This window comes from Pseudophryne corroboree, chromosome 3 (assembly GCF_028390025.1).
Source record: "Pseudophryne corroboree isolate aPseCor3 chromosome 3, aPseCor3.hap2, whole genome shotgun sequence".
Taxonomy (NCBI): Eukaryota; Metazoa; Chordata; class Amphibia; order Anura; family Myobatrachidae; genus Pseudophryne; species Pseudophryne corroboree.
The window spans coordinates 163,434,413-163,457,731 of NC_086446.1; the positions used below are offsets into that span (position 1 = coordinate 163,434,413).

General features: G+C 45.6%; 1 protein-coding gene across 3 annotated transcripts in view; it reads right to left on the minus strand.

The window, feature by feature from the left end:
• Nucleotides 1–23,319, minus strand: part of LOC135055003 (uncharacterized) — a 122,116-nt gene that overhangs the window by 94,331 nt on the left and 4,466 nt on the right. For all 3 annotated transcript variants that reach the window (XM_063958549.1, XM_063958550.1, XM_063958548.1), the window contains 3 exons: nucleotides 20,110–20,181; nucleotides 14,745–15,186; nucleotides 13,280–14,282 (listed from right to left, as the gene is read on the minus strand). In XM_063958549.1, the coding sequence (XP_063814619.1) occupies nucleotides 13,280–14,282; nucleotides 14,745–15,186; nucleotides 20,110–20,161 (1,497 nt within the window). In that variant the 5' untranslated portion in view covers nucleotides 20,162–20,181. The remainder of the gene's footprint in view (nucleotides 1–13,279; nucleotides 14,283–14,744; nucleotides 15,187–20,109; nucleotides 20,182–23,319) is intronic.

Here is a 23,319-nt window from a genome sequence, read left to right on the forward strand (position 1 = left end):
AAACACGAAGCACTGGGCAGGCACCCAGTATCCTCTACGGACTACGAGAAAAGGATTTACCGGTAGATAATTAAAATCCTATTTTCTCTTACGTCCTAGAGGATACTGGGGTCCACATTAGTATCATGGGGATGTACCAAAGCTCCCAAACCGGATGGGAGAGTGCTGAGGTTCCTGCAGAACTGATTGACCAAACTGAAGGGCCTCAGAGGCCAAAGTATCGAACTTGTAAAACTTAGCAAACGTGTTCGAACCTGACCAAATAGCTGCTCGGCAGAGTAGTAAAGCCGAGACACCCCTGGCAGCCGCCCAGGAAGAACCCACCGACCTAGTAGAGTGGGCCTGTACCGTAGGAACTGGAAATCCAGCCATAGAATAAGCCTGCTGGATAGTAAGCCTGATCCAGCGAGCAATAGACTGCTTTGAAGCAGGACACCCAATTTTCTTGGGATCATAGAGAATAAACAGCGAGTCAGATTTCCTGTGATGAGCTGTCCGCTTCACATAGATCTTGAAATCCCTCACAACATCCAAGGACCTTGAGGTAGCAGAGGTGTCAGTAAGCACTGGAACCATGGTAGGTTGGTTGATATGACACGCAGACACCACCTTAGGAAGAAATTGCTGACGAGTTCTGAGTTCAGCTCTATCTTCATGAAAAATCAAATAGGGGCTCTTGTGAGACAACGCCCCCAGTTCCGACACACGCCGTGCTGAAGCCAAGGCCAACCGTGTAACGGTCTTCCACATAAGAAACTTAACGTCAACCTCCTGTAAAGGTTCAAACCATTCTGACTGTAGAAACTGCAACACCACGTTGAGATCCCAAGGTGCCGTGGGAGGCACAAAGGGCGGTTGGATGTGCAGAACACCTTTCAAGAACGTATGAACTCAGGGAGGGAAGCCAATTATTTCTGGAAGAAAATGGATAAGGCCGAAATATGGACTTTTAAGGAGCCCAAACATAGTATTTGCGCATACCAGGCCCTTCTTGGCCAGTCCGGAGCAATGAAAATGGCTTGGACCTTTTCCCTTTTTATTCTTTTGAGAATTCTTGGAATCAGTGGGAAACACATAAACCATCTGGTGAACCCATGGAGCCACCAGAGAGTCCACCACCACTGCTTGTGGGTCCCTCGACCTGTAACCATACCACGTGAGCTTCTTGTTGAAACAAGAGGTCATCGTGTCTATTTGTGGAATTTCCCCCGACATGTAAAGGACTCGAACTGTAGAAGGGCGTTGTATATGATCCTTAACTCCAGAACGTCGATCGGAAGGATGGTTTCCTAACTTGACCATTTTCCTTGGAACTGTTCCCCTTGGGTGACAGCTCCCCAACCTCTTAGGCTTGCATCTGTGATTAGCAGAATCCAATTCTGAATCCCGAACCTTCGACCATCGGTCAGGTGAGAAGGCTGAAGCCACCACAGAATAGAACTCCTGGCTTTTGGCGATAGACGAATCCTCTGGTGCATGTGAAGATGTGATCCAGACCATTTGTCCAACAGATCCAGCTGGAAGGGCCTTGCATGAAACCTTTCGTATTGCAGAGCCTCGTAAGAGGCTACCATCTTTCCTAGATGGCGAATGCATAGATGTACAGAGATCCGGGCTGGTTTCAGAACATCCCGCACCATTGACTGGATTACCAATGCCTTTTCCAAAAGAAGGAATACCTTCTGTTCCTCTGTATCCAGTATCAGCCCCAAGAACGGAAGTCGCCGTGTTGGTTCCAGGTGGGATTTTGTAGGTTCAGAATCCACCCATGATCCTAGTCGGGTTGAGAGGGCAATGCTGTCCAACAACCTCTCCCTGGATGGTGCTTTTATCAGCAGGTTGTCCAGGTACGATTTTAAAATGGGCCTCACAGAACCGTCCGGTTTAGGTACCACAAACAGGTTGGAGTAATAACCCTTGTTTTGTAGGTGAAGTGGAACTGGGACAATGACCTGAGATTGTACCAGTTTCTGAATTGCTGCCTGCAAAGTCATACCTGCTTCTGGAGAAGCTGGTAAGCCTGATTGAAGAATCTGTGAGGTGGGAGTTCCTGAAACTCCAGTCTGTATCCCTGGGCGATAAGGTCATTGACCTAGGGATCCTGGCAAGATGTTGCCCACACGAGACTGAAATAATGTAACCGAGCTCCAACCTGCCTGTCTTCCAGGCAGTGCGGTCCACCGTCATGCTGAAGACTCTGAGGAAGCAGACCAGAGGTCTGTTCCTGAGAACCTGCAGCTGCTGATTTTCTGGATTTACCTTTATTGCTTTTGAAGGCTGTAGAAGAACCTTTGGGTCTGCCTTTGAACTTCTCTGTCCGAAAGGACTGCTGAGTTGGAGCAGAGTAGGTTTTCCTAGCTGGGGGTGCTGTGGAAGGAAGGTATGTAGACTTACCTGCCGTAGCCTTGGATATCCACGCATCCAATTTATCTCCAAAAAGGGCCTCACCTTTGAACGGTAGGCCTTCCACGCCTTTCCTGGAATCCGCATCCGCAGTCCATTGGCGCAGCCACAAGCCCCTGCGTGCTGAGACTGCCATAGCAGTTGTGCGTGCGTTAAGCAAAACAATTTCCTTTATGGCCTCCACCATAAAGTTTGCAGAGCCCTGAATATGCTGTAGAAGCAAAATTATCTCCCCCCGGGGTAAAGAATCTAACCCATCTATTAGATTACCAGACCATTTTGCAATGGCCCTAGTGATCCATGCACAAGCAAAAGTAGGTCACTGGGCCACCCCCGCAGCTGTGTATAAGGATTTGAGAATGGTCTAAATCTTGCAGTCAGCCGTGTCCTTAAAGGATGCTGCCCCAGGAACGGGTAAGACAATCTTTAGTGAGAACCTAGAGACCGATGCATCCACAACCGGTGGTTTTTCCCATTTCTTCCTATCTTCCAGAGGAAAGGGAAGGAAGCAATTAATCTTTTAGGGATCTGAAACTTTTTGTCAGGAGTTGCCCAAGTTTCCTCAAATAAAGCATTCAATTCCTTTGATGCTGGGAATGTAGCAGAGGATTTCCTTTTTTCATTAAAATAAGACTCCTCTTCTACCTCCACCACTTTGTCAGGAATGTGCAGGACATCCCTAATAGCTTCTATCAGGGCTTGTATTCCTTGTGACAGGGCTGCATCCCCCCCCACTAGCGTCCAACCTCACCCTCCTCTGCGTCTTATGCAGGGGCGTCAGAACGTTTTTAGGTTGGGGGGGGCAAGATATAATCTCATTTTGGCGCCCCTAAATTGCTGAATCGCTTATGAAATGCATTGAAAAGGCTGAATCCACACTGAATTACCACACCCAGAAAAGCCGAATACAGGGCCTGATTGCTGTGCTGCAAATTACACTGTCCTGCGATCAGATTGTCTCCGCCCAAGGGGAGTGAAAATTCATCACGTGCAAGTGTGCGATTCCATGTGTACGCTGTGCGAAAATTCCCCTCAGGCAGTGGACAGCTGCAAATCCGTTCACATCACACTCACCATCGAATGTTTTTCCCATTCTGTGCAGTGTGTGCAGTCTGTGCGTAGCTCAATACTTACTTCTCAAGTGCGAAGGAATCAGGGCGATCGGGTCTGGAGCGTTTTCCCTGACATTCCCAGAAAACGGTCAGTTACCACCCACAAATGCCCTCTTCCTGTCAATCAGCTTGCGAACGCTCGTGCAATTTAAATTTTCCCACCATGTGCCCCACGTAGAAGGGAAACACTTGAATTGGCTACCGGTCACCTTAGATGGGGCTAAAGCCCAGTACCCACGGGCCGATGCATGAGAGATGTGTGCTGAGCGAACCGCTCAGCACACATCTCTCCCGCCGCTCAGCACAGTGCGATCTGTGCTGAGCGTGCGGGGGGAGACGGGGGGCCGCTCACTTCACCCAGAGGGTGAAGTGAGCGACCCGCTAGATTGGCCTGCATGCAGGCCAATCTAGCAGCAGCGATAGCGATGCGTGGAGCTGCGCATCGCTATCGCTGTAAGGGGTACTCACGGAGCGATCAGGCTGATATTCGAAGCAATCTAGTCAGATTGCTTAGAATATCGCTCCGTGAGTACCCCCCTTAATGATCTCAAACTGCCACATGAGGTAGGGTCAGCTAGAGCTAGTGTCACCACCTGCTTCTGCTGGTATGACTGGTGGGGAAAACGAGTGGCACTGAACAACTAATACCCCTTTTACACTCGCAGGAAAATCCCGGGATATTGCACGTGAACGCGCATCATCCCGGGATTCTTCTCAGTGTAAATGGGTACATGGACAATTTCCCGGGACGAGCATCCCGGGATTTCATCCCAGGTCAAAAGCAGGGTTGAACCCGGGACCGTCCCGGGAAGCTGTGTAGTGTAAAAGGGTCCGTCCCGGGATTCACTATCCCGGGACTGTTAAAAGGACTTGGATTGGAGCTTTCTTGGGCTCAGAAAAGCTGATGTCATCTTTTCTGAGCCCAAGGCCATTTCTAATGACATACTAATGCATTTGCAGGGATATCCCGGGATCAGTGTAAATGGGGCTGTCCCGGGTCGATCCCAGGTCTTAATGCAGTGTGAAAGGGGTCAGTCCCGGGAATGCATCCCGGGAAGCATCCCGGGAGTGACCCGGGAGTGCGAGTGTAAAAGTGGTATTAGTTGCTGCACTTTTTTCCTTTCCTGCAGGTGCCATCACAGCATTTACATAAACATATATTTGACACTACATTTTTTTTACAGAACCTTGGCACTCATTACCCTACACATGTAGCCAAGCTCATTGTTGCCATGATGCGTGGTGCGACTAGTGTGCCCACGTCTATGGCGCATGTAGCGTACGCACGCACATGCAATTGACTACTATGGTGTCATCGCTGACTGCACTTAGTCACAGTGCAGTGCATATGCGCACTGCCGCGATGCATACGCCGTGCGTACGCATTGCGGCAACAATGAGCATGGCTATATCTGTATATCCTTATGGGATCGTAATGATCTCCCAGCGGACAGGATGCCGGCTGTCAATATACTGACAGCGGCATCCCGGCTGCCAGAAACCGGCAGCGGGGTGAACGAAAAGAGTCTCCTTGCGGGCTTGCTGTTCTCGTCATGCGCCAGGTTTTATTCACACTCTATGGGTGTTGAGGACACCCACAAGTGGGAATAGCCTTGGCGAGTGCTGTCGGCATTCCTGGCTGTCAAAATCCTGAACGCTGGGATCCTGATAGCTGGGATATTAACTAGATGAAGATGAAATACTTATTTTGATTGTAGTGAGGGAGGTAATGAGGGGGTTAATATATTCATTCAATTAAAGGATTAGGGAGGGCTAATGGTTAACCCCCTCAGAAGCTGGCGTGACATTATAGTGACCATCTCACCACACATACTGCAGCATACTGTACGGAAAATATATGGAATGTAGCTATGTGATCCCGGCCACCGGTAATGTGACCCCAACCCAAATATATGTCACAAACACTATATCTAACTGTATATACCTATATATAGGCACAATAGCCAAAAGGGATAATAATAATAATAATAATAACTAACATGATTGGACACCATACTGTAGATCAAAGTGAAAAATCACATTACACCACACAGTATGAGCCGAAATTCATATTACACCATACGGTATGAGCCGAAATTCACATTACGCCACACAGTATGAGCTGAAATTCACATTACGCCACACAGTATGAGCCAAAATTCACATTACACCACAGTATGAGCTGAAATTCACATTACACCACACAGTATGAGCCGAAATTCACATTACACCACACAGTATGAGCCAAAATTCACATTACACCACACAGTATGAGCCGAAATTCACATTACCCCACACAGTATGAGCCAAAATTCACATTACACCACACAGTATGAGCCGATATTCACATTACCCCACACAGTATGAGCCGAAATTCACATTACACCACACAGTATGAGCCGAAATTCACATTACACCACACAGTATGAGCCGAAATTCATATTACACCACACAGTATGAGCCGAAATTTACATTATGCCACACAGTATGATCCAAAATTCAGGTACAGTGACAGCTGGGACATAGGGACAGGGAGAGTGACAGAGAGACAGCAAGGACATACAGTAGAGAAAGAGAAAGGCAGCAGGGTTAGATTACCTAATGAGCAGCGGTGAGGAGGAGGGGGCTGTGGTCGGCGGCAGCGGTGCGGAGGAGGCTGTGGTCGGCAGCGGCAGTGCAGAAAAGACTGTGGTCGGCGGAGGAGGCTGTGATCTGCTTCAGCGGTGCAGAGAAGGCAGTGGTCGGCAGCGGCAGTGCAGAGAAGACTGTGGTCGGCGGAGGAGGCTGTGATCGGCTTCAGCGGTGCAGAGAAGGCAGTGGTCGGCAGCGGCAGTGCAGAGAAGACTGTGGTTGGCGGAGGAGGCTGTGATCGGCTCCAGCGGCGCAGAGAAGGCTGTGGTCGGCGGAGGAGGCTGTGATCAGCAGCAGTGGTGCAGAGGAGGTTGTGGTCGGCAGCGGCAGTGCAGAGGAGACTGAGGTCGGCGGAGGAGGCTGTGATCAGCAGCAGCGGTGCAGAGGAAGCTGTGGTCGGCGAAGGCTGTGTGTGTGTGTGTGTGTGTTACACAGAATGAGGGGCACAGAGTGAGGGGGTAACAGAGTGAAGGAGTGGTCACACACACATATTATATATATATATATATATATATATAATATGTGTGTGTGGCCACTCCTTCACTCTGTTACCCCCTCACTCTGTGCCCCTCATTCTGTGTCTCTCAGCAGCCTCCCTTCTCCCTCCTACTGTGCTATGATGTATTGAGTGACAGGCTGGCCAGCGGCAATCAAATACGCGCCGGTAGAAACCGCGGGCCGGGCTCTGCAAGCAGTGACTAGCATGCGCAGCAGCTCCCCCCGGCGGCCATGTCTTGCTGGTCTTTACGGTGTTTCTGCGCATGCGCAGAAGTTCTCACCGAGCGCTAATGTACAGGAGGAGGCACGGGTGAGCAGTGTGCAGTCAGGAGAAAGACCGCACCAGCACCTCCGCTCCGTGCAGTGAATGTACAGGAGGAGCGGAGGAGCAATGTGCGGTCAGGAGAAAGACCGCACCTCCGCTCCGTGCAGTGAATGTAGGCGCCTGCAGGAGCATTGTCGGCGCCTCTCTATATTTGGGGGGGGGCGAGCTGCCCCCTTGCCCCCCCAGTTCCGACGCCCCTGGTCTTATGTATCGTCATCAGTATCAGCCTGCATGATTTGGGCCAGAGTACGCTTCTGCGGGCATAAGCGTAAGGGTCTGAGACTCCGCTATGGGGACTGGATCTCTATTTATTAGGTCATCCATAGACTGTCCGCGTCTCTTTTTCATTCTGGGCTAATTTTGTAGAAATATTTGATATCATTCCCTTGATGGAATCTAACCATGGGGATTCTGACCCACTAGCCTGAGAATGGGAACTATCTTGTGTACATGGTAGCGAATCACCTGGAATGGACAGACACTCTGCTGTGCATGAAACACAGTCCCTGGACACATGGTGAAAACACAGTTTTAACCCAAACAGAGCCCCCAGGGAGACACAGAGAAAAAGGAGCCAGCCACACTGCGTCCTTATAGCCAAGTAAAACTCAGCTGGGTCGCCACACTAAGGGGTCTATTTACTAAGCCTTGGATGGAGATAAAGTAGCTGGAGATAAAGTACCAGTCAATCGGCTCCTAACTGTCATTTTTCAAACCCAGCCGTTGACATGGCAGTTAGGAGCCGATTGGCTGGTACTTTATCTCCATCCAAGGCTTAGTAAACAGATACCTTAGTCCCTTAATAGGGCTTAGTATACTACTACACCCCCCCCCCCCCCCCTCCTTCCTATCTAAGACCCCCTGGTACCGTTGAGGAATACGTGGAGAGGAGCTGTGCTTCCCTGCAACGCTGCCAGTGTAAGCTGCAGAGGGAAAATGGCGCTGGAGAGCTGCTGGATCCACTCATAGTGAAGCCCCGCCCCTGTAATGGCGCACAGCTTCCCGGTTTTTATCCTGACCTGAGGTCTTAAATGTGCTTAATGTAGGGTTAGAACCTGAGTTAAGGCAGTAGCCAGCGTGGGTAAGCATGATGGGAGGTTCAGCGCCTGCCTCATGGCGGGACACACCAGTCGCATGTCCTCCACCAGCTCCCGGAGCACAGCCTGCATGTCAGCGCTGAGCTCCTACCCTGATGCCACCATTCTCGCCGGTGATCCGCTAACCGAGACACTGGCGTTGTACTCACCACATCTTCTTTCTTCTGGCTCTGTTAGGGGTGGCGGCGTGCTGCGGGAGGGTACGCTGCGCTGTGGTGGGGCTTGCGAATGACTCCCTCAGGAGCTCAGTGTACTGTCAGCAGAGAAACGGACCATTAACTCTTAAAGGAAGTTGGGCCGTTCTCCCCCCTAAGTCCCACGAAGCAGGCAGCCTGGTGCCAGCCTGAGCTGCCTGAAAATAACAAACTAGAAAATAAATGTAGAAAACTCTTCAGGAGCTTCCCCGAGCGTGACCGGCTCCTCCGGGCACATTTTCTAAACTGAGTCTGGTAGGAGGGGCATAGAGGGAGGAGCCAGCCCACACTATTAAACTCTTAAAGTGCCAATGGCTCCTGGTAGACCCGTCTATACCCATAGTACTAATGTGGACGCCAGTATCCTCTAGGACGTAAGAGAAAATACATGTGTTCCATAAAAGACTGGACACAAAGCCTACTTATAGTGTCTGGTACAATGACAATGTCACTGGCTGCCTGGCTATGTGCCAGGTTTTCTGGCCACTATATAATGTACTGTACGGTAAGTAATGCTGGGTACACACTGGCAGATATATCGGACATTGGGGGTCATTCCGAGTTGTTCGCTCGTTATTTATTTGTCGCAACGGAGCGAATAGTCGCTACTGCACATGCGGAATGTCCGCAGTGCGACTGCGCCAAGTAAATTTGCTATGCAATTAGGAATTTTACTCACGGCATTACAACGTTTTTTTCTTCGTTCTGGTGATCGTAATGTGATTGACAGGAAGTGGGTGTTTCTGGGCGGAAACTGGCCGTTTTATGGGTGTGTGTGAAAAAACGCTACAGTTTCTGGGAAAAACGCGGGAGTGGCTGGAGAAACGGAGGAGTGTCTGGGCGAACGCTGGGTGTGTTTGTGACGTCAAACCAGGAACGACAAGCACTGAACTGATCGCAGGTGCCGAGTAAGTTTGGAGCTACTCAGAAACTGCTAAGAAGTGTCTATTCGCAATTCTGCTAATCTTTCGTTCGCAATTTTACTATGCTAAGATTCACTCCCAGTAGGCGGCGGCTTAGCGTGTGCAAAGCTGCTAAAAGCAGCTTGCGAGCGAACAACTCGGAATGACCCCCATTCTACTGAACGACCTATATATCACTGGCCCGTCGGCCAGTGCATACCAACGATATGTCTGTGAACGCCGTCGATCACAGAAATATCGCATCGGCCCTGCTGCACACACGATGACCAATATATCTACAGATACAGTATATTGGTGCATCATTGTGTTTGTACGGGCAGTCATCCAACCACCCGCACACAAGCTGCGGCAGCCATCGGTGATTGACGGCTGAACTGGGCAGTCTCATGTAAATGCCCACCCAGTTTGTGATGTCGGTCACGACAGATCGGGCAGTGTGTATGCACAAAACACTGCCCGGTCCACCTATAGATATATCTGCAGACAGGGCCATAGGGGTACAGGGGAAACCCCCAGTGGGCCCCACCCGTTCTTCTGGGGATCAGGTTCCAGATTGTGCACTTAAATTACACATTGTTACATTATACTGCACAGGACTATGGTGTATTTTTAACAGTGCATTGCTGTTATTAGTCGGGTACATTATTATACATGCACTAGCAGTATTTACTATCTATATTTATCAAGGAGCCTCTAAGCATGGGCCCCTACCACTACATTTCCCTGGTGGGCCCTTCATGCCCCAGTCCGACACTGTCTGCAGACAAGTGTGTACCCAGCATAACTCTGACCAGTGTGTACTGTGCCTAGCAATAGCAGTGTCAAGGGATGTGGCATATGCCAGTAATCTGCACAGTTTACAACACAGTGCAGCCGTCCCCGACATGCTCCGCTATCGGGTTCATCTATATGTAAATCTGGCTCTGATACTAGCCAGTGCCTCCCCAGCCATTTACCTCACCACATGTCACTGTCCTGCACCCACCAACCCCACCAGTGCTTGCTCTGTGACATAATGACAGCAGGCGTGCCAGGTGCAGGACCAGGGAGCACAGTAGACCTGCTATGGCACTTGAACACAGACCTCTGACAATGTGACTGTCCTGCTGAAATCGGGTCAGCTGGGAGGTATGTACTATGCTGACTCATACATGTACGTGTGCAAACAAGCTAGAAAGTTTTCAGTAGGATTTTGACTGAGGTTGCAATTCAGCCATATGCATGTGGGAGGATTGGGTGAAATCCTAGAACAGTGCAGTACATATACAGTGTATAAAGCTTTTAGACACAGGCCACCTGAGTATACACATGCCAGAAAGGTGAGCTGGGCTGTGGCTTGTCACACCCACCAGCTTTAGATCGGATTGTATGGTAATCTCCTATGCTAATTCTCTCTGCAGGCAAGGCCCGCAGTGGTACAATGTGACTAGTTTCTCTGTCAACCACAAGAGGGTGCATGGGCGAATTAAGATAATTCATATTGTATTTTAGCCGTACACTTCATGTTGGCTTATACTGTATAATACACCCGCTTTAATATGTTTGCCATTATTTCAGTCGATTTCTTCCCACAACATAATTTGTGCTGGAATATTTCCTGCTAAGATTTTATATTTATGTATATTTACTAAATAATTCATTCAAACAAATGTTGCAACTGAAGTCAAGGTTCAGAGGGATTTAAATTGACACTGGTCAGGTTAGTTTACATAAATCTTCATACAGCCATAGACATCATGTGTATCTAGGGGGTAATTCCAAGTTGATCGCAGCAGGAATTTTGTTACCAGTTGGGCAAAACCATGTGCACTGCAGGGGAGGAAGATATAACATGTGCAGAGAGAGTTAGATTTGGGTGGGTTATTTTGTTTCTGTGCAGGGTAAGTACTGGCTGCTTTATTTTTACACTGCAATTTAGATTGCAGATTGAACACACCCCACCCAAATCTAACTCTCTCTGCACATGTTATATCTGCCTCCCCTGCAGTGCACATGGTTTTGCCCAACTGCTAACAAAATTCCTGCTGCGATCAACTTGGAATTACCCCCTTGTGCAATTTGTTAGAAAACACAAATAATTAATGCACTCAAATAATTAAATATAATTCAGGGCCGTAATTAGGAGGGGTGGTCTTCAGTTTGCCGGCCGTCGGGATCCCGGCGCACAGTATACCGGCGCTGGAATCCCGACAGCCGGCATACCGACAGCTTTTATCCGTCTTGGAGGGAGGGTGAATAGATAACGTGGAGGGAGAATAGATAGCACGGCGCGCATAGCGGACACTGTGCCCGCACGGGTCTCATTTGCACTCGCCCAGCTGTCAGTATGCCGGTGGTCGGGATTCCGAAGCTGGAATGCCGACCGCCCGGCCATCGGCATACCCTGCTACACCCAATTAGGAGTATGCAAGCGATGCTGCTGCACATAACTCGCAGCCCTTGGGCAGTATCAACATGCTGCATATGGCTAGCAGGGGTTCTGGATCGGCAGAATGCCTATTGCAGGGAACCCGGAGCATCATTTGGACGCACCAGACAAGTACACTACAGCTCTTACAGCACCCTGGATCATCCTGAGGATGCTCCGGGCAGTGCTGTCATTTGCATGAGATAATGTGCTCAATGGGCATGGCCTGCACAAGTGCAGTAGAGTTCTGTTACAACACTGGATACACTGGACTCCATTACATCCCGCCCTGCGTCTTTGGATACAGCCACTGGGACTTGCAAAGCCTCTGGGGGGAATCTCGATACAAATCCAGGCATTTGCAGAATTTTACACAGTCGCTGTGAAAACATTCTCAGCTGCAGCGACATTTGTGTACATCTCTGCAGCAAGCACTAAGTCCACTCAACATCCAACTTGTACTGAGCTGCTTGCCAGTTGCTGTTTTTAACGCATGCGCAGTCTTTGGAAATTCACAAGATGCGTCCAGTTTTGAAGTTACATAGATATGAATGGTTCTCTGTAAAGCACTGCTTAATAGGTTTGAAGACTCTGCACAAAGTTAATGAATGAATAAATTCAGTGATGAGCAGAATAGACAGCAAGAACTTGTTGGTCCCAGTAAAACTCATTTCTTACTAAACTACAATAAGCATTCATATCTAATTATATCCAATCAGGACTGTTTTTGCAATCTGAAGGGATTGGGACTGCTATGCTATAGATAGTGCCAATCCTTGCATATCCTTCCTATTTCCCTATAGATTGTAAGATTCCGAGCAGGGCCTTCCTACCTCTAAGTCTGCCTGTTTTTACCCAGTTTGTCTTATCACTGTTGTCTCCAATTGTAAAGCACAATGGAAAATGCTGCGCTATATAAGAAACTGTAAATAAATAATACTACCAGTAACCCCCAACCCTTTGTCCACTCTGACTAATGCTGTGATCCTTCGCACAGACTTTATGTTTTCCATTCTGCCCGGTCACCATTACTTCTAAAGGGCCCCATACACTAGAGCGATAATGCCTGATTTCATCCGATTTCGGGCATTTAGCCCGATATATCGGATGAAATCGGGCATTTTGGAGGTGTTTCCGATCCGATACGCGTTCCTGTGAGCATCGGTTCTGATCCGACAGATTGAATGTGCTGCACATTCAATCATGTCCGACCTGTGGGCATGGCTGGGATCGCCCAAGATACATCGTATGCAAAAGGACAGCAAACGATGTATCTTGGGCGATCCTGTCCTCTGGAAGGCTGCCGGGGTGGTCACCTGCGTTCGCCTGCGATTGTGGTCGCATAAGTGTATGGCGCCCTTAATACTGACTTTCTGTATCACTTACATCAGCATTGCTATGAGTTTATCTACTATTGTACTTTTTCATATACGCAGTAGGTATTTGCATGGGAAATAATATGTAACTAAGAGTACACTACAATACCTGCTCTGTCACCATCAACATAGCACATACTGCAAAGACTGGACCAATGAAACTTGTGCAGTATATCCTGCTTCATCAGAACCATTACCTCTGAAAGTAATTGGTGTAGGACCACCACTAGAGTCTGTTTCTGTGTATCCAGCCAGCAACATGCCTCCTATTGTACTAAGCTGATCAATAAGTTGCTGCTTTCATGACTCTTACCTGCAGATGAGCTGACAAATCATCATGCTCCTCCTTAGTCGATGTTCTTATTTCTATTTTTCCATGCTCATGGTGTCTATATGTTTCTTGGGTTGCTGGTTGCACTGAATCAGACAGTGACGAATCCAATGTTTGTTGTGTTTCTCTTAAGTTTTCACTAGCCAGTTCATTTGCCTTCAGCACTGCAGACCGCACAGATGGTTTCGGGAGGTCTTTGGTCTTGGTGGATAAATATTCTTCCTGTTGTGTAGTGGGCTCCACATATTTGATCTCTGACTGTTGCACACTGTCAGTAACATAATTTTGTGAGTGTTGTTTATAATTTGTATTAATGTGTTGTGGGTGTAGTTGGCCAGTCTTTTCTTTCATTCGTGGGGGACGGTCAGGAGCAATATTTGCCACTTGATGATGGCCAGTATTCTTGTACTCCACCTCATTTGGAATGGTTTCACTAGGAAATGTTTTTTGTCCTAGTGTTCGTTCTCTATCTGATGTTGGACCCACTTCAGTTTGGCTGGAATTAGGAATCTGTTCATTTTTAAATTCCTTAGGTTCAATAAGAACATTTGGTTTGGTGATCTGAGTAACATCTTCAACATTTTTACTCCCAAAGGATTGCCCGCTGATGTCTTGATCAAAGTGGGAGAGCGGTTTACAAATTCCAATATTAAGGTCAGATTGTGGTGAATCTACTTTCACGGAGGAACTTTCATGGGATTTTTTAATTTCATTATATTGTGCTGGTTTCTCCAAACTTTTATGTATCCCAGAAGAGCCTAATCCTGGAGAAATCACATCTTTAGAGTGACTTGTGTTTTCTGTAGGACTTGATTTTAGGTCCTGTGCCTCTACTGCAACGCTTCTGTGTCCTAAGTCTGAGATAAACTTGCCATTGCTAGTTGACTCTAACTCCGGGGTTTCTTCCAAAGAAGTTGATTCTCTTGTTTTCAAATCTCTCTGTTTGCTTGTTAAACTGGAGCTGTGTTTCTGGGATGCTGACTCACTGACAAAAGCCAAAATAAACAGAGGTATTAAATAAAGAGAGGCACAGAAAGAAAACTAGAGGGAGAGAAGACAAGAGGGGAATACTGAGACGTTGGCAATCGCTGTAGTCTAGAATAGAGATGGGAAACCTTGCTATTCCAGCTCGTGACTACCTACAGCTCACATGATGTTCAGTCAGTAAATATAAGTCAATAACGGGTGGACATGTTACATCACTACATAGATGGATTCCCTTCACTGCTGAGTTCCAAATGGAGAGTGAAAGCTTACCTGAACCCATATAAATCCTGTCACCCTGCTAGTCAAAAGGATTTATTATATTGGGCCTTTATGTTATTTTTTTTAATTAAAGTTGTGAATGCAGATACAACACAAAACCCAGTAGCCAAAGTGCCAAGTTTTAAAATCAGGAAAATGCTATTAAAGTGTTCAAAGAAAGAAAAGAATAAAGTTATCTCACCTCACATGGGGATCTTTTCCTTGATTCCATCTCTGTTCCCCCCACCCTCGAGTTGTCAGCATAAAAGGACTTTTGCCTTTCCAAGCTGACCCAGTTGGCAATGGCTTCAAAGAAGAAGATAATGGTTGGTTTACAACTTTGGTTGGTAAATCTGAAGCTGTACTTTCCACTGTGGGTAACAGATTACTCTCCTGATTCGCATCCTCTCCCACAGATGATGACCATCTCTTCAAGGAGGTCCGTCTGGTTCCATAGGGTTGAGGCCCTGTGAGCTGAGAGATCTTGAGTGCAGAAGGGATATCGGATGTTGGAGAGCAAGGACCACATGTTGGGGATAATAACGCATTTTTTATTTCAGAATTTGGACTTGAGCACAAAATTTCCTTGGGACGTGGAGGTACAATTGGTTTGGGTTTTAGGGGAGGTTTTGTATGTTGAACACCTAGATGAAAAGAGACACAAAATACAGCAGTGAAGTAGCCATTAAATGATATCTCAAATAAACATACAAAAACATTTTAATTCTGGTTTCTAAAAAAGGTGCAAAGGTCAACAATGTTTTGTTTACATGTATCTATGCATTCACCAGAGGAATCAAGAATTCAACTACTGCCTTGATCTATTTTAAGAGCATGCTATGAGAGAATCTCAGAGCATATGCTAAACACACCCATCAACAGAAAATGAAAACGTGCTTACTTATTCCTGCTACAGAGATCAATAATGATAAAGTTATATACTATTGGTGAATGAGAGGGGTGACGTACACAAGAAATTTGACCATGAGTAAAAGCTTTCAAGGCTATATATATCTGAGAAGCAGAAAAAGTAAGTAGAGCAGCTGAAAAATATTGTAAGCATATAGTGGTGAATCATGGCTTAGGTACATGCCCAAGGGGTGATGACTAAAATGCTTTGTGCCAGTGCCACTATACTGTACTTGCAGCTAGCACTTCAATACTCTATATTAGTGGTTCTTAGCTTCAACCCTCAAGTTTTCCCAACAGGTCACGTTTTAAGGAATACTGTCTGTGGAAGCAGGTGGGATAATTATTCACACAGCAAATATCGGTTAAGGACTGGAGTTGAAAACCACTGCACTATGTAGCCTACAGAATCACCCTTAATTCTATTTTTTTCTCTTTGTTTTTATTGGAATTTTTTATATAAAACAAAATTGTAAAGAAGATGGCACTGAGTAATAAAAAGAAAAATGCTGATAATAGTATTGATGCATTTCACTTGTATGTTTATTATTGCTGTTAACTTAAGACATTTTCAATATTCTTTTAATATTCTACAAATTCCACCCTTCTGAGGCATTAAAAAAAAAACCCACAAACTAACAAAACAACAAAGTGTCCTTGCATGACATTATAAGTAATGTAAGTAACTGTTTCAGGGACATTTGGGAACCATGCATGTTGCAGATGGCTTTTTTTCTATGACAGACTTGATAGACATTGGGAGTGGAGGACTGTGAGGTATCCGGACTCCAGGTCGACAACAAAAAGGTCGACACACTTTACGTCGACGTCAATTGGTCGACATGAGTTTTTCACAATTTTTTTCTTTTTTGGAACCTTTTCATATTTAACGATCCACATGGACTACGATTGGAACGGTAATCTGCCCGAAGCATGGCGAGCGAAGCGAGCCATGCGAGGGGACGCGGTGCACTAATTGGGTCACTCTATGAAGAAAACGACACCAAAAAAAAACATAAAAAACTCACGTCGACCTTTTTCCATGTCGACCTAAGGTGTGTCGACCAATTGGCGTCGACCTAAGGTGTGTCGACCTTTTTGTTGTCGACCTGGAGTCCCAGACCCGACTGTGAGGCTCCCTTACGCCCATACCTCTTATGGCTGACTGCATTCACTGTGCAGTCACTCATGTATTGCAATGCCATTTTCATACGGCATCAACTTATATGTTATCTTGAGCAGTGGAAATGTCCACCAGGGGTGTTTGATGGGTCATGGGAAAGAAATGTATCCAGTTTTCGTCTGGAATCTGAGACAAGACCCCCTGGAGGTTAAGGGAACAGCCAGGAAGGTCATTCTTTCTGTGGGATGCAACTTGCTCTCTAATAAAAATGATAGTGTTATACTGTAGTGTCTCATCTAAATGAAACCTCCAATGATAAGTGATACAAAAGCTCATATCAGATTTACAAAATCAGCCTTTGCTGTATATTATGAAAATATGATTTTATGAAAATAAACAATCTGAGATTATGGAATGTATTTATTATATAGAAAAAAGGTCCTTAATCCATTGAAGTGGTCTGTTTTAATGGAGATAAGTATTGTCTCTATTTAAGAAGCCGCATGGCGGACGATGACAACAACCCATCGTGGTTAATGATATTTAATAGCAGAAGTACATGTACTGTCAGCCGTTCTATTGCTAACGCCACCTCAGGATGGTGAAAAGCAGGAAAAAAGCTTTATTATCAAAATAAAGCATTTTTTGGTTTTGCAGTTATAAGAATAATTTGTTTCCATTGTTTAACTATTGTTTTTCTATTCTGTATTGTATTTGCAACAGGCTAAATCAGTCTCATGGGTGTGCAGTGGTTACCAGGATTGGTGATTGGTGATTGGTGATGTGCTACAATAGAAGATTTTCTATAACTGTAATAAGCGCAACAGAGAAAACCTTCCTTTGGTCGCAAATGATAAATAGACAATTTACCTGATATAAACTGATATAAACCTGATATAAAGGGCATAATCTGTGGGGTTAAAGCTGCAGAGGATGGGCTACATGTAACTGCAACTCAAGCTACTTTAGGTCTTGCTCTTCTCTACAGTGTCCAATGCCAGCAGGGAGCTTAATGAGGTGTGCGAACGCAGGAAGTGGAGTGCAAGGGATGCAGAGGAAGAAGTAGTAGTAATGAGAGGGATCCTAGAACGTTTGGGTACCCCTTCAAAATTTTTCAATGTGGACCTCTAAGTTCTAGCTACCATAGGTGCGGGGAGTACAGCTGCTATGGGACCCAGAGCTGAGAGTGGCCCACCTTCTTTGCAAAAGTTACATGTGTTATATACATTTTTCACCATTGAGTGATACATTGGTGCCCTAACAAACATTTGTCTTAGGATCTGCAATATATCTTGGTATACCCTGGACCTGCTCATTGTAATGTGGTATAAAAAGAACTGAAGGGCATTATAATGTTGCCAAATATGAACTGGAGACACTATAGTGTGGCATAATATGAACTGGAGACACTATAGTGTGGCATAATATGAACTGCAGACACTATAGTGTGGCACAATATGAACTGGAGACACTATAGTGTGGCACAATATGAACTGGAGACACTATAGTGTGGCACAATATGACCTGGAGACACTATAGTGTGGCATAATATGAACTGGAGACACTATAGTGTGGCACAATATGAACTGCAGACACTATAGTGTGGCACAATATGAACTGGAGACACTATAGTGTGGCACAATATGAACCGGAGACACTATAGTGTGGCACAATATGAACTGGAGACACTATAGTGTGGCACAATATGAATTGGAGACACTATAGTGTGGCACAATATGAACTGCAGACACTATAGTGTGGCACAATATGAACTGGAGACACTATAGTGTGGCACAATATGAATTGGAGACACTATAGTGTGGCATAATATGAACCGGAGACACTATAGTGTGGCATAATATGAACTGGAGACACTATAGTGTGGCATAATATGAACTGCAGACACTATAGTGTGGCACAATATGAACTGGAGACACTATAGTGTGGCACAATATGAACTGGAGACACTATAGTGTGGCACAATATGAACCGGAGACACTATAGTGTGGCACAATATGAACTGGAGACACTATAGTGTGGCACAATATGAATTGGAGACACTATAGTGTGGCACAATATGAACTGGAGACACTATAGTGTGGCACAATATGAACCGGAGACACTATAGTGTGGCACAATATGAACTGGAGACACTATAGTGTGGCATAATATGAACTGGAGACACTATAGTGTGGCACAATATAAACTGCAGACACTATAGTGTGGCACAATATGAACTGGAGACACTATAGTGTGGCACAATATGAACCGGAGACACTATAGTGTGGCACAATATGAACTGGAGACACTATAGTGTGGCACAATATGAATTGGAGACACTATAGTGTGGCACAATATGAACTGCAGACACTATAGTGTGGCACAATATGAACTGGAGACACTATAGTGTGGCACAATATGAACTGGAGACACTATAGTGTGGCACAATATGAACTGGAGACAATATAGTGTGGAACAATATGAACTGGAGACACTATAGTGTGGCATAATATGAACTGGAGACACTATAATGTGGCATAATATGAACTGGGGGCACTATAGTGTGGCACAATATGAACTGGAGACACTATAGTGTGGCATAATATGAACTGGAGACACTATAGTGTGGCACAATATAAACTGGAGACACTATAGTGTGGCACAATATGAACCGGAGACACTATAGTGTGGCACAATATGAACCGGAGACACTATAGTGTGGCACAATATGAACCGGAGACACTATAGTGTGGCACAATATGAACCGGAGACACTATAGTGTGGCACAATATGAACTGGAGACACTATAGTGTGGCACAATATGAACTGGAGACACTATAGTGTGGCACAATATGAACTGGAGACACTATAGTGTGGCATAATATGAACTGGAGACACTATAGTGTGGCACAATATGAACTGGAGACACTATAGTGTGGCACAATATGAACTGGAGACACTAGTGTGACACAATATGAACTGGAGACACTATAGTGTGGCATAATATGAATTGGAGACACTATAGTGTGGCATAATATGAACTGGAGACACTATAGTGTGGCACAATATGAACTGGAGACACTATAGTGTGGCACAATATGAACTGGAGACACTATAGTGTGGCATAATATGAACTGGGGGCACTATAGTGTGGCACAATATGAACTGCTATGACGTTCTCTGCCTCTGATGTCATAAGATTCTTTCCCTGACTTTCATGTAAATTTATAGGTATGGTTTTCCATGAAGTACAGGGGACACTAAAATAATTTACTTGCAAAAGATCTAAACAATTTGATAGTACACTATACGGGTACATTTCATTGCTCTTCGTAAACAGAGGAAATGTAAATCTGCTGATGATTTCATATTTGGATCAATAAAAATGACTTGCGTAACCCAAAAAGCTGCTGCCTGAGCCCCGATGCACATATGGTTTGCAGACTATTGGGTGTTTTCATTCTAACACGTCCGTTTTCTGTTCTTGCTTTTTCTTAACATGCACATTCTGCAATTTCTCATGTGGCCACCATACCTCTGAACGGTTCTGTCTTGTCCAGGGCCTGATGTGTGCTTGAAGCTGACATGGTAAAACTGGGAAGTGTCCCTGTCAGCAAGAGAGGAGAACATCGCTTTAGTAAATGCTAACACCCATATTCCACAAAGTAAATAACTACTAAAGTCTAAAAAATGTTGCAGTAAATTCTACACATTTTTATGAACTTGTTGTTCTTAGAGGCACTGTTACATAGGATTTTTTGTACCCATTGGCAATAAAGCACACGAGGCAACGATTTTATGGGTTCACAAAATAACAAATAAAAAAAGAACACATAGGAAATATGGGACTAGTGCTTTTTTACCAGCTAAAATAAACTCTACTTGCAAACAAAATAGCAAAAAGGATAAACAAAATAGGAACTGAGCAAATAAACATGACATTGTTGTTATTTGTACATTATTCATATGTACATTTGTACATTTATGACTACTGTACATACCCTATGGTGATTGAATTGTGTTCTTTACCCCTAGTAGAGATGCATATCAGGTGCAGCCAATTTTGTGTTTGATGTGTGTTTTTACCAACGCTTTATAGAGATCATGGTTTCAAAAGCATCAAAACACTTTAGTGTTCCAAAATGTGAAACCAACACCAGCAAAAACACAAATTGCTAGGATACGTGTTAGGTGCGTGAAAAATTAATGTAAAAGGCGAAATTCAAATGCCAGTGGCATTACCCTTAAAAAAGTACCCTTAAAAAGTACCCTTAAAAAAGATCTCTTATTGTTGCAATGTGTAAAAAAAAATGATCGCAAGCAATATTCAGCTGCCACGGTGATACTGGCCAGGAGTGGAAAGGGTTACTGGCCTGGTGGAGTACCCCTTCACTAGGCCAGTCTCTGCAGATATGCACATGCCTGACCAGCGAGCCATCTAGTGCTGCACAGCACTACTGATAGCTCAGGTTTGGGCTTTCATTTTCATTTATAAACATAAATAAAGTATTAAAAAAATCGAAGCAAAAAAAAAAAAGTAAACGTTAAAAAAAAAATGCTTTATACAAAGAATTGAGCATTTCTCAATGATTTTAAGATGATAAAGTCAACCTGAGATTATGCTGCTGACAACTCGTTGATATATACATGACACAGATTTCACCCTTTAATAAATCAGCTCCCTGGACCAGCGGCATCACTAGGATGGGTGTCACTCCCCCTGTGACAATACTGTGACATTTAGGAGGTGTAGCTGCGTGTCACTCCCCCGTTTTGTCATGCTGCTGGGCAGCCCTCAACCTCTCACTGGTCTTACTGCTGACACCATAAGTGGTGGTGACACCAAAACAGCATAGCATATTTTGGTGTCCCCCCTCCCAAGATGGCGTTACCCAGTGTGGCCTGCACCCCCCTGACACCACTGCTCTGGGAGATCCTGCAGAAGAGGTTGCAGGGACAACTATTTGGGGAAATGCGTCATCACAGCATTTGGGATTCACAACATTTTGCAGTGTGGGTCAGGCCAAACTTATTGTATGTTATTCTCAGCAAATCCTGTGATCCCTACCTACAGAAGTGAATGGGTGGTGGGAGGATTACCTTCTCACTGGAATGTAGACGTCTTCATGACAGTCTGGGAGAGTAGGCAAGTATGACTGAATATAGGGGGTCATTCCGAGTTGATCGCTAGCTGCATTTGTGTGGCACAATGCGCACGCGCGACGTACAGGCACAACGAATGATGTCGTTTTGCACAGGGTCTAGCAATGCATTTCAGTCGCACTGGTTGCCGCAGAGTGATTGACATGAAGTGGGCGTTTCTGGGTGGCAACTGACCGTTTTCAGGGAGTGTTAGGAAAAACGCAGGCGTGCCAGGAAAAACGCAGGCGTGGCTGGTCGAACGCTAGGCGGGTGTGTGACGTCAAATCCGGAAGTGAATAGTCTGAAGCGATCGCAAGCGCTGAGTAGGTTTTGAGCTACTCTGAAACTACACAAAAATTTTTTGCAAGAGCTCAGCGATACATTCGTTCGCACTTCTGCTACGCTAAAATACATTCCCAGTGGGCGGCGGCATAGCGTTTGCACGGCTGCTAAAACTAGCTAGCGAGCGATCAACTCGGAATGACCCCCATAGAACATTGTGATTTTCTAGGCTACGGTGCTGCTAATGTTAGCAAGTGAAGCTGCCGCAAAGGAATGAAAAGAGACGCCCACTGAAGCCATTGCAAACTCATTCGCAGTTGTGTACACATTCGCAGCCTATGCACAATAGAGGAGAACATCAACTGTTAGGGTTGCCCTATGGCCCCATGTTTCCCTGCATACATGATCGCAGCTGACTGCATATACATGCCCTGAAAATGCCTATTACACCCCTGAGCATTTCTGCCACTGCCCATAAACTAACACCTCCAAATAGTCACTTCCTGTCAATCACTTTTCCACGAAATCCTTATTGCACCTGGCGCATGCATTGCGATTGCAGCACATGCGCAGTCTGCCAATAATCGCTCTGTTGCATGAACATCGGCCACTGCCTATAAACATGAATTAGGCCATTGTGTAGAACTAATTTACACACAAAAGTGCATCTTAGTTTGACTGACAGTACAAGTTCTCTTGGCCTCATGCAGACCTTACGGGTGTGGTATGAGTTGCCGGCGGCCAGGTCCCTGACCGCCGGCTTGCCGACAGCGGGGCGAGCGCAAATGAGGCCCTACGCACGTCACGCTATCTATTCTCCCTCCAGGGGGGTCGTGGACCCCCAAGAGGGAAAAAAGGTGTCGGTATGCCGGTTGTCGGGATTCCGGTGCCGGTATACTGTGCGCCGGGATCCCAACAACCGGTATACTGAATACCACCCGACCTTACATGTCACAATTGCACTGCCATAGTATTCCTAAGGTGTTGCAAGTCAGTACATCTTCATTTGCTACCTCAGAAAAAGCCATAACTTGATTATCCGGTTGCATCAAGATATGGGTTGGATTCTATTACATAAATAAAGTTTCGCAAACAAAAATAATTAAAACACATTATCCCCATGCTAAATATCCAGCACTTTGTGCAAGGTTGGATTTGCTCACTACTCCACCCAGGTCCTTGTATCAAAACCAGCCCAACCAAACCTGTTATGTAATCTTCCCATTCTAAATCTATTTAGTCTTGTTTGAGTTGGAGTGAGATGTTTACTGAAATTGGCTGCAAGGTGATCCGGTAAGAAAAGGAAACAAGGTTTACAATG